The sequence below is a fragment of the Magallana gigas genome, chromosome 8 (assembly GCF_963853765.1).
Source record: "Magallana gigas chromosome 8, xbMagGiga1.1, whole genome shotgun sequence".
Lineage (NCBI taxonomy): Eukaryota > Metazoa > Mollusca > Bivalvia > Ostreida > Ostreidae > Magallana > Magallana gigas.
In genome coordinates, this window is record NC_088860.1 from 4,706,318 (window position 1) to 4,718,091 (window position 11,774).

General features: G+C 32.8%; 1 protein-coding gene across 4 annotated transcripts; it reads left to right on the forward strand.

Annotated features, from left to right (window-relative positions):
- The first annotated feature begins 331 nt into the window (after positions 1 to 331).
- LOC136269656 (prominin-1-like) lies at positions 332 to 11,315 on the forward strand. Of its 4 annotated transcripts, none has more exons than XM_066069582.1 (18): positions 332 to 490; positions 668 to 744; positions 1,037 to 1,189; positions 1,385 to 1,517; positions 1,651 to 1,760; positions 1,869 to 1,953; positions 2,284 to 2,421; positions 3,309 to 3,407; positions 3,675 to 3,749; positions 4,182 to 4,235; positions 4,620 to 4,700; positions 4,925 to 4,993; positions 5,625 to 5,717; positions 6,276 to 6,400; positions 6,788 to 6,817; positions 7,514 to 7,534; positions 8,605 to 8,631; positions 8,906 to 11,315. In XM_066069582.1, the coding sequence occupies exons 1-18, from the start codon at positions 362 to 364 to the stop codon at positions 8,973 to 8,975; spliced, it is 1,569 nt and encodes a 522-aa protein (XP_065925654.1). In that variant the 5' UTR covers positions 332 to 361; the 3' UTR covers positions 8,976 to 11,315. The 4 variants fall into 4 exon arrangements, with proteins under 4 accessions (XP_065925654.1, XP_065925656.1, XP_065925653.1 ...); XM_066069584.1 differs by having other exon boundaries at positions 7,514 to 7,523; XM_066069581.1 differs by lacking the exon at positions 7,514 to 7,534 and adding an exon at positions 8,151 to 8,201.
- The last annotated feature ends 459 nt before the right edge of the window (positions 11,316 to 11,774 follow it).

Consider the following 11,774-nt stretch of genomic DNA (forward strand, 5'->3'; position numbering starts at 1 on the left):
TTTTGTATTTTCTGATTACAGAAGATTTTGACAAAAGTAATTGTATGGTTTTCAACAACAGTTTACCAAATACGCAAATTAAAAATTAAAGTTACTATGTTCACATGCTTAAGTGAACGTGGAATTAAAAACAGGTGTAACAGTTAAGCGAACCAAAAAAACATTTTAATTAACCTTTTTTAAAATGAAAGGTGCTTAAATTTTAAATGCACCAATCTATTTGCACTAGCATTTGCACTAAAATGCATTTACCAAATTTCTCGGTTTACGGTATATAATTTTCAATGGTCTGAACAAATTGGAAAAAAATTGGATGAAGATATTTCCTTATTTATTTAAGTTTTCCTTTTGCACTAAGAGAATGTTATCTCTGATTCCTGTAAATGATGGTCTTGTTTTTCATACAGACTTGAAGACCATGGTCTCTAATTTTTCCGGTGAAATCGATCCCCTAATTGAGCAAGTAGAGAACATTCAAGACTCCATCTCGGTAGGTTGGCATTCTGACGTTAATTTGGGAAAAAGATCCACATACAAACATCGCATAAAAGACTTGAATTTTTGTATCCCTTGAAAGAGAAAAAAATTTGGAATGTCAATAATTATTGCTCATGCTCTCCCAAATCACCTATTAAATAAACATTGAACTAACCTTGACCTTTTGCAGACAAACGGGACCATAGCTGACATCAAGAAGCAGGTAAAGGATATGGTAGATGTTGGAAGTACCTATGATAAGTACAGGTAAGTTCCCTGCTACATGACTCTCCATGAATTATTGAACTAGAAATGTCAAACCGTAATAACATGTAATAACTATTAAGGCTTCGTAAATCTTGACCCTTTAATAACTTAACAAAGAAACAAAAACTTTTTTTCTTTTAAGGAAAAATATTTGCAAATGTAAATATTGTATTGCAGGTATATGTACTGATGTTTTGCAAGTGGTAGAGCGGTGTGTTAAAAAATTTCTATTCTGTTGATGTTATACAGGTGGTATGGTAAGCTTCAGGTGTACTGTATTATTGTTTTACAGGTGGTATGGTGGCGTGGGTCTGACCTCCATTGTGCTGTTAGTGGTACTCCTACAGATTCTGGGCCTGGGATTTGGCACCTGTAGCCAGAACTCGAACACCCGGCCCACAGAGCGGGGATGTGTGGGTACCTCGGCAGGGAAAATGATGATGGCGTAAGTCTCACTCCTCCAATACTAAAACCTGTTGATGTTGAGTTACATTTCTGAATCAGTAAATTCAAGGGCTAGGTATTTATAGCATTCTCCATTTCATAATTTGCGGTGTCGTGTTGCAGTTGAGCTTCTTATAAACTTTTTTGGATATTTATTTAACAGATGATACAGTAATGTTTGTTCTCCTTACAACAGGTCTGTGGGCTTCGTGTTCATCTTTTCCTCATTGTTGATGTTGCTGACAACCTTCACATTCATGTTAGCAACCCCGCTACACCGGTTCATTTGTGACCCCCTCACTGACTCTTCTCTCAGTGACCTTGACACGGTACATCAATTTTATATGAAATCTATATTTATATTTATTTTTATTTTGATAGTACATGTATATTGTCATGGTAGTTATAACATGGGTCATTAGAAAGATGTTGTTCTGATTTTAAAATCTCTTTGATTGGCAGATTGTGGACAAGATATACAAGTTCCAGTATGGTACTTCGAACGGCTCCTTCCTTGGTAAAATGCTCTTTAAGAACGCTAGCATTGACCTTAGGGTCAGCAAACTTCTGCAGTAAGTGACCCCCCCATCACTGCATTGTCTGTTTGTCACTGACACACTCTGTGTTTGTGTAGGTTCTCATGAAGCTAATGACACACTTGTTTCTGGTTCTCTCCACAGAGATTGTCAGGGAGGAGCTGCTGCCTTTAAGACTCTTAAACTGAATAACTTGTTTGATGTCAGCACTTTAACTAACTTCACAAAAGTAAGTTGTAGCACTATTACAGTCTCTTCTGTGAATGAAACTCACAGAATATCTCGCCATTATAACACACTTAGGTGTATGGAAGTGAGCGAGAAATCCTGTCTGTCAATGAGTTCTTTGTACAGGAATAATAACAAGCACTAATAAAAATAAAGTGTAATTTATAACAATTAAATGATTTAACCAATCTTGATGTGACTATCAGTCATGATACATGTATCGTGATTTGTAAATCTTTCAGTGTCCTCATTATGCTGTTATGACCTCATTATGTTTGTTGTGTCCTCATTATGTCTGTTGTGTCCTCATTAAGTCTGTTGTTTACTATAGGACTTAAACATTCAGTCAGAGGTGGATAAGATAAACATTAACCTCAGCACAGTCAAGATCATGACCCCGAGCCTACTGGACCAACTCAGCGAAATGAAGAAAGCCATCGACGTCAACTTTACCAAGTTCCGAGAGGAGGTAAAACATTTCTATTGTTGCTGATAAAGGTCAGGGTCATAAAATAACTTTGTTGTTAGATCCACATGTCCATGGACCGTACACTGCTGTGTTTGTTCCTATGGTCTAATGGTAGGGTGGATCAAAACAGCTTTTATAGAGACAGACGTGACTGTCAAGATATGTTGATCATTACATTAAATCATACACGTAGTCTTGCAAGAAATATCTTTTAATGCTTAGACTGAGTTTATATTTGAAGATATTCGTTTAAAAACAATATAAGAAACTGATTGTTCTTTTAAAAATATTCTACATAAAATAATAGAAAGTATGTAATATGAAAAAAACCAACATTCATGATTTGATCTGCTAATCATTAGATGAGAAGTGTAACATTCATGATTTGATCTGCTAATCATTAGATGAGAAGTGTAACATTCATGATTTGATCTGCTAATCATTAGATGAGATATGTAACATTCATGATTTGATCTGCTAATCATTATATGAGATGTGTAACATTCATGATTTGATCTGCTAATCATTAGATGAGATGTGTAACATTCATGATTTGATCTGCTAATCATTAGATGAGAAGTGTAACATTCATGATTTGATCTGCTAATCATTAGATGAGATGTGTAACATTCATGATTTGATTTGCTAATCATTAGATGAGATGTGTAACATTCATGATTTGATCTGCTAATCATTAGATGTGTAACATTCATGATTTGATCTGCTAATCATTAGATGTGTAACATTCATGATTTGATCTGCTAATCATTAGATGAAAAGTGTAACATTCATGATTTGATCTGCTAATCATATGATAAGATGTGTTCTGCATTTTGTAACCAGTTATGTATAAAGCAATCAATGAGATATGTACTTCTGTATTACAGTTGGGTAAATCCACCACCGGACAGAACATGTCTGCCCTCGCTGATCAGCTGGACGCTCTTGCAGGGTCGTGTTCTCCCGGTTGTAATGCAGCCACACAGGTATGTATTAATATTCAGCACTGGATATTTTATTTTTATATAGTACATTTAATACATATAATATAATGTTTATTCCATAATTATCACAAATATAAATACCGGTATGTTTTGTTTAAATGCTGATTCAAATTTTATTTTATCCATTCAATTTTTATGAAGTTCAAATCAAGTAGTCATTTTTGGGGTGTATTTCTAAAGTGCAAGCATGTACAAAGTATAACAATTGTTTAGCATTCTAGCTACATAACACGATTTTGTATTTTGCAGACATCACTGGGGGAATTGGCCAACAGAACTCGCTCTATTGAAAGCAACGAGCTGGCCAATCTGACAGCTGCCTTGGTAAGATTTGTACTGGACCGAGTGTGTCACAGTGGGTTATCCCCTTAACATGCAAATCGTAATTGCTGTTGAGGGGACATAGCATCATTTGTATGTCATTGCGTAGTATGCCAGTGTGCTAGTGTTTAAAATCTGGAAGGGAAGATCAAAAGGAAACCATAGTACTTGAGAATTTTGAATTTTGCATTTTATTAAACACTGTATTGAATAAAAGAAAAACCAAACTCATTTCAAAAGTTTATATCAGTGATTTTTCTTTTAAGATATTGACTATTCAAATTTTGTGAACAAATAAACTTGAGAGCACAAGAAACAAATGGTGAAATTGATTGACAACACACTCTTGGAACTTTTTGGGTGGAATTCAGTTGATGCTTCACCATCATTATATAGTTCAAAAAAAGTTCAAGGATAGTTTTTGTTTTTTGACAGACACAGCTTGGGACTGATTTGAACACTTTAGAGTCAACAGTCAATGGAACTGATGTAAGTAAAAAAGACACACGTCAATTATTAGATTTTATTACCTCAATTCTACAACATCAGGTGTTCATATTAGTAATCCTGCAATATTTTTAGTCGGACACTGATTTAACCCATCAACTTTAAGTTTAATCATCTTTGTACTTAACTTATCCATGAAGTTTAATTGTTGAGTAATTTGAAGGTTATTTCAGAATTTCAAAATTGGTCAAAATGTGTATTTCATGCCAAAAAAATTCAATAAGCCTGTCCAACTAAAATTATTCAATCATTCATAATGAAACTGACCAGTGATATATCAGAACAAACCTATTCTGCTGGAGCTTCTTTTGCATGGAAGTTAGATCTGTTGCTATGAATGTATAATCTGTTTATTTCAATTTCTAGACGGATGTTGATAACTGCATCAACAACTTTAACATCTCGGAAATATTTGTACAGAACAATGGCTCTGATGTTGTCAAAAATGTAAGTATATGTTGGTGTGCCTTGTTTGAAAGTTATACCATAAATTTGTTTAGAAAGTTCTTGTAAAACAGCATTGATACAATGAGACAAAGGACACTGAAATTAAAAGTAATATGACACATTGTTGATATAAAGTAATATATATTTTTAATTTTTTTTTTATTTGAATGTAAATTTTTGTTTAGAAATAAAGGTTTTAATATTAAATTCTTTATATCTCACAGGAGGCCAAAAAGTTTGCTGACCGAATAATTGGTATTGTGACCTCATTTGCTGATGATGCATTGTATGCTGTAAGTTGTCAAGAATTTGCTCCTTCTTGGACTGTTTTACTCTACATTTGGTATATTCCAATAGAAAGTTATCTCAGATGTCTAAGGTTTAAATTATTTCCTGAGAGGGTTTGATATTTTGGAAGACTTTAATAAGCTTACATGTATTTGTGCATGCTGCCTTTGATGCTTGCATAGATGTATTTCTGAAGTAAGCTTGCTACCTGACATTAGGGTCCTTGATACAATGATGTTAAGAACATAACCCATTTTTTCATCCAATCGGCAATCGCTAAATATTCTATCAAGTGATGTTTTTCATTGTTAAGAATTTTTCAAATCTCACAGAGACGTGACATTTAGATTAACGGCATAGAGAGCCAAAGATAAAAAAGAGGGGATATTTGATTGGCACAGAATTTTTGTTCAGCTTGTGGAAAAGTGGGTTATGTTTTAAGAAAGTTTGATCATATTAAGTAAAATTTACATAATTAAGAAGGGGCTGGGTCGTTTCGCTCCCTCCGCCTCTTTCTTAATCACATAAATTTTACTTAATATGATCTGTCTATTACTTAAAACAATGAATCTTGTGTGAGTGAGAGGTACATGTTAGACATACCTTTTGTAACACTGTTTTTTCCCCTATGTTCAGCTTGACAATGAGATTGGGAAGTGTACCCCCATATGGAACCTGTACAACACTCTGTTTGTGATCTCCCTCTGTCAATACACAGTGGATTCCCTGGTGAGTGACATCGTAGTGACATCATAATATCTGTCCATTCTGTTTGATTAATATCTGTATTTTCTGACATCTTGTACCCCCCTATATTGTAATGATATCCTGGATATAAGACAGTGAGAGCAATAAATGTAAATTTCAGAAGTTGTATGTATTCTGATATTTTTTTTAATCATTTGTAACTGATTGAAAACATTGATATTTATCTATTATTGACATCTGGAGATGAAATATGTGTAAAGTAATAAAAGATGCAGGGTTTTTTTTATATCCACATTTAAATAAACCAGTTTTGAATAAACTTTTAAAAAAAGGTATTAAGGAGTTTTAAAAAAAGGTATTAAGGAGTTTAAGAAAAATATGTCACTTTCAGATTTTTTGATAGAGAACTTTTATGAATTAGATTAAAAAATGTTGTATTCTTATACATGTACCATATAATTTCATAACAGTACTGAAGAATGCAACGAAATACTTTATTTGACCATGTATTAATTGTTCTGAGAACTATCATGATTTTTGTCGTTGTTTTGCATTTAAAGTCTAATTTTGCCTTGACAGAACGGTTTCTGGTTTTCCTTGGGATGGTGCATCTTTTTCTTCATCCCCAGCATTATTTTCTCCACCAAGCTGGCTAAACATTATCGACGGATGTCTCAACTGGACAATGACTATGAAGATGATAAGTAAGTTAAAGATCCGTCTGATTATAAGGCATTTATTTATTGTTTAATTAGGCAATCCCATTTATCGTCTTATTTATTGATTTTTTGGCAAAATTTGGGATGTTTCAAGGGAAAAAAAATGTTTGTTACTGTGGTTTCATCAATATTTGTGGGAACATATAGATTTTTGTAAATGTAAAAATCGGTCCTGGCCATTTTGATTGATGTCACATATATTTCACTTGGATGGACATTTTATTATGTTGCCAAGCTCAACAACGAAGTCCTCAAAAATTTATTGCTCAATGAATATAAATGAAAAAACAGTATTTCATGTATGGGAAAAAGTGGGAAAAAGAAATATGCTTAAAAAACCTACTCCTCTATATGTTATTTTTAATTCTACAGAGATGAGCTCCAGCTTCCAGAAGTTAGCAGGTAAGATTTAAACCTCTGTTTACTAACTTGATTGAAGTCTGTAAAACTGTACTGGTCATACCATATCTACACCCATGTGTGTGTAATGATCACTTTTCACAAGTTTGATTGTAGTAAATGAACACACTTCATATGATTTTATATATTGTTTGCATGATTTTTATGTAAACTGATATGTCCCATTATTAATTTTTCTTATTTCCATTAATATCTGGATCTGGATGGGGGACCTGATATAGATAAAGGTGCCACAGGTTTTGTCCATAAGTGGGTAAAATTAAAGTACTCAAATCTATTTGTTTTATGATGAGGTAGCAGTTTACTAAAGTACATGTACCTTAAGAACATGTTAAATCTTCTGAAAAACTAAAAGAGTAATTGGAAAACATGTGATATAAACATACACATGAAAATGTTACAAAAATCAAACCCACTTTAGCCTGAAAAAACCAGGTCCTGTAAAAATTTCCTAAATACATGGGGCATCTTGTGTTCAAGCCAAAATATAGCACGATTATGCATAGAATAGCCATCAAAAGTTAAATAATCTATGGTCGATACATGGAGCATCATAAGTTATAGGTAAGCATTTTTAAAAAATTGTAATCAACATTCTGAGAAAGCTAGATTGAGCATGTTAGCACCTTAACTGTGGTATAAAAAAGGAAAAAAGAAGACAATATTTTACATTTTCAGCTATAGGCCAGTACGTATATGGTTGGTTTTAATATTTCTACGTTTACCACGTTTACATTTATACTGTTCTATTTTTCCAGTTTTATTTCTTTCCATTTACAGGTTTATTTATGAGATTAAAACCTACGAAGAAACATATAAAACTGCTCAATAATTACATTATTTAAAAAAAAAAAAAATTAATACAAAACAAAATGATGGTCCATGAATTATATAAGTCAGTCAAATACTTTTAAGTCATTGATTCCCCTGCCTTTTGTTTCTAGAACAATAGCTACCTACCTAAAACGTCAGCAATATCTAAAGCAATTCTTGACACATGCCAAACAGAGAAGACAAAGGTTTGATGAACACATAAGCCTGCCCCTCCCCCTCCCCGTAGTACCCCTCCCCTGCAGTCGATTGTTGTATGGTCTAGTACAGCACCTCCCTGTAGGATCAATATTCCTCGATATTCCTCGATATCCTCTCGGCTCAGTATCTTTAGGCAGTGTTTAGGTTTGATGTTGTAGAATTGATTGTGCATGCATGAGCGATGACTTTAGTTTGTTTTTCGAATTGACGTTTTAATTTTTATCAGTACACTGTATTTATTTACATTGATTAGAATTATAGTGATTATGCTTTCATTTTGTAGTGATAAGTATCATTTTCTGCACAACAAAGTGCATCCAGAGGACAAGGAATGGTAATAGAGTTGTGATATTTGTACAGTCGCCTGGTGATTTATCTGTTACTTTAACAAGTTTGGGGCACTTAGTTATAGCTTAATGTGTATATGTGTACATCTATGTTGTATGTCTCTGACTAAGAGTGCAAGTCGGTCTGACAATAATATAATCTGTTAAATTGTTCTACACTAACAGTGGTTGACAGGGTTTGGTTTGACTTGTTGTTTCAATAATGGTATTAAAATATCTTTTACACTTACAATGTTTTATTATATACGGTAGACCCTGAACTACTATAATTTTTATAGTCATATGCAACCAATATTATGTAAACCTTAGTTTTAAGTGCAATCTGAGTAAATAAGAATATACAGATGTTTGCAGTTTACAGTTATATTAATGTATTGATTTCTATTACAGGAACGGGTCTAAGTCACCATTTGGCAGGTTAGTGTCTGGATATAATAACTTTGTTGAGATACATTCTTTTTGTGCACTATAAAATGCATCGTATTGTAATTTATAGAAAATCCTTTTCTGTAAAGAAAACGGGAACACAATAAATGTGTGACTGAATTCTAATTTGTAACACTACTGTCTTATTTGGTTTGGAAATTAAATGATTCAAATTTTCAATCAGGTTCTAACTTGAATTAAAGTATACAGTATTTCAATACCTAACTTTTTTTTTACAATGAATCAATATTCTTTCTCTCTACAGCAACAAGGTTGGACACTACGACCCGTCTTCTGCCCAATCCAACCCCCCACCCTACAACACAGACTGGTGAGCAGCCTCTGCTCCCACCCTGACCAAGGCGTGGTCAATAACGGGGGAACTTTAGTGTACAAAACGCCTGCAAAACTATAAAATTAACAATTACAATGTATTCCAGACAATGTTTTACCTGGTTAGTTATACAGTGTACCTTGTTTAAGTTTGTGGTTCACATATTTATTGATTTTATGATATTATAACTGAATGTTTTCCAAAATATATTTTAACAACATTTTTTAAAGAAAAAAAGAAGTACCGGTATGCAGCTAAGACAAGTAGAAAATGTAAGATAGACAAAGACTGCATGATACGAAAAGTGAAAGAGCATGGCTGTCATTTTTAAAATACATTGGATTGGTGATTTAACAACCATATCAAAATGTTTTGACTGTGTGATGAGAGTGTGTTTAATAATTGTTGGTTTTTATTTTGTTTTTGGTATAACATTCCATTATTTTTACAACCACGACTAGATCACAAATGTTGACTGACCCCGAATCCTGTGGAGTAAAGCTGTGATACCATATGTTGAGATTAATAGCTGTGTGTTTGCATCTTATACACTTAAAGGCTACCTGATATAACTCTAAGTCAGAAGAAATCCAAAATGCATGTGATCCTATTTCTTTATTTTTTTTAAATTTTTGTTTGCTTTTTTAACAATAATTTTCCTCTGAATTATCTTAAAGATTAAATGTTATCTTGCTCATTATAACAAAATATAATTAACATTTGTATGCAGCATTTTACCTACTGTATCGATGAATTTTGCACTTGTAGAAAGTTATGCCCCTTTGTCATAGTCTCTCACAGTATTTTTTAAATCACCTGTGTGCTTTACAACCTGTCCTATATTGCCTTGCTATTGAGAAATATAATACAAACAGGTAAAGTTGGATAAGTTAAGATGAAACTTTGTGATATGCTCCAATTGACATTCTGCAAAGGGAAATAACTTTTTTCAGTGTGAAAGTAGTGTGTATGAATGTTAGCCATATATTTTAATGTTAAAAGTTTTATGAAATATCTATCCGTCCTGTTACACATTCATTCCACAAACACACACTTTTAATTTAGCGTAATTTTCTTTCCAATTATATTATGATACACTTTTATTCAATGTCTACACATTAGATGTGTTTTCTTTCCAGAAGAGTTATATTTGAGTGATAACATGTTAAATTGATGTCAATGATAAAAGTCCCTCGATAGCATTCTACTGTTTGCTGTGATATTTATACCTGTATCACTTATCCTGTCATGCGTCTTTTTGCTTTGACAAATTAATGTAACTATCATGCTAATTCAGAGGTCCAGATTTTGAATGTAAGGCGGCTGTATGGTCAACAAATTAACTATAAGATCAGCCTTAAACTTTTAAATATGATATTAATGGACATTAATTATTATCTAGTAATGAAAGAATCCAAAAAAAAATTAGGCCTTAAAGTTTGAACATTTTCCTATATCTTTATACACAACTCTTTTTTAAAGGAGGTAAATATAGCTTAAAAATGGTTACAACCACCCAGCCCTCTTAACAGTCCAAAGCCATTATTCCAATGTCAGATAAAAACGAAAACATTTTTAAAGGATGACTGCTGAAAACATCAAACACGTTACAGGGTAATTTAACACTTTGTTCTGAGGATATATCAAGAATTAGCCATTATGATTTGTAGTGTTTTTAAGGAAAATAACAAAGTGCTAATACATTACAATTAGAAATAACAATGTGACTTGGGTTCTCTCGAATTTTAGAAGGACTGTTCTGTTTCTGCATTTTTATGCAAGTCTGACGATTTTCATTATCTTGAATCTGATATATGAACATGTGTTTAAACTCAGACCTCAAAATTACCTGCATAATGAAATTATCATACGATTCATGTGATTTTTTGCTTAAGTGTGCATAATATAATTTTTTTGTGTAATGTGTGTTTTGAATTTGAAATGATTTTTTCATAGATACACATGCATACTCTATGACTCAATGACGTCATCTTTCTCAGCTGACATATTATAGAAATCCAAATTAGTGATAAAATTTATATGACAATGACCGTCTACTAACTGACAATGACCGTCTACTAACTGACAATGACCGTCTACTAACTGACAATATGTAGGGAGTTGTTTTTCGTTATAACACACAGATACAAACTTAAAGCAGGAAAAGTAGTTATTATATTTTTATTTATTTTAAAAAGTACAACTTGTTTTTTAAGTTTTTAGAAATTGTTTATTTGTCTCTTTTTTTAAGTCAACTCTTTTTTCAATTCTTTTTCTGTTAACATGTTATTATTTATCTGCTTCATGTTGAATTATTTGCAATAAATTGTTAATTATGGTTCGTTGTGTTTCCTTGAATGTTTCTAGCTGTTCTTCAACACTGTAAGAAGTGTTGATGTAAGTATAAAAGGTCCATAAAATATATAGGTTACAGTGAGCTCACCTCAGGTTTACTCCCTCTGGTTATCACAATTTAGATATTAATCTTAACCTGTCCTGTGACTGCAGTCAAACAACTCAATACGTACGCATTTGTTCATTCTGTCACGATGTTGTACCCGTTAATGAGGTAAAGTAATGCAAAAAAGTGAATTATAGAAAATTAAATCTAACAGACCAGACGATACTTCAAACCAATCCACGTCATCAGCGTCGTCACTAATATCCATGACGTCAACATCTTCCATGGATATTTTCGGTACGCTTTTCTCTGATCCCAAATTCTGAGACTTGCCACAGGACCATTTTGTACAAGTACCGTTTCGTAAAAACCTCTCTGAGGACGAAACCTGAAAAAAAA

Coding starts and splice junctions, on each gene's coding strand:
- LOC136269656 (XM_066069581.1), top strand. CDS start 362: ATGTTATCTCTGATTCCTGTAAATGATGGTCTTGTTTTTCATACAGAC. Junction 745..1,036: donor AGTACCTATGATAAGTACAG/GTAAGTTCCCTG, acceptor ATTGTTTTACAG/GTGGTATGGTGGCGTGGGTC. Junction 8,202..8,604: donor CATCCAGAGGACAAGGAATG/GTAATAGAGTTG, acceptor TTTCTATTACAG/GAACGGGTCTAAGTCACCAT.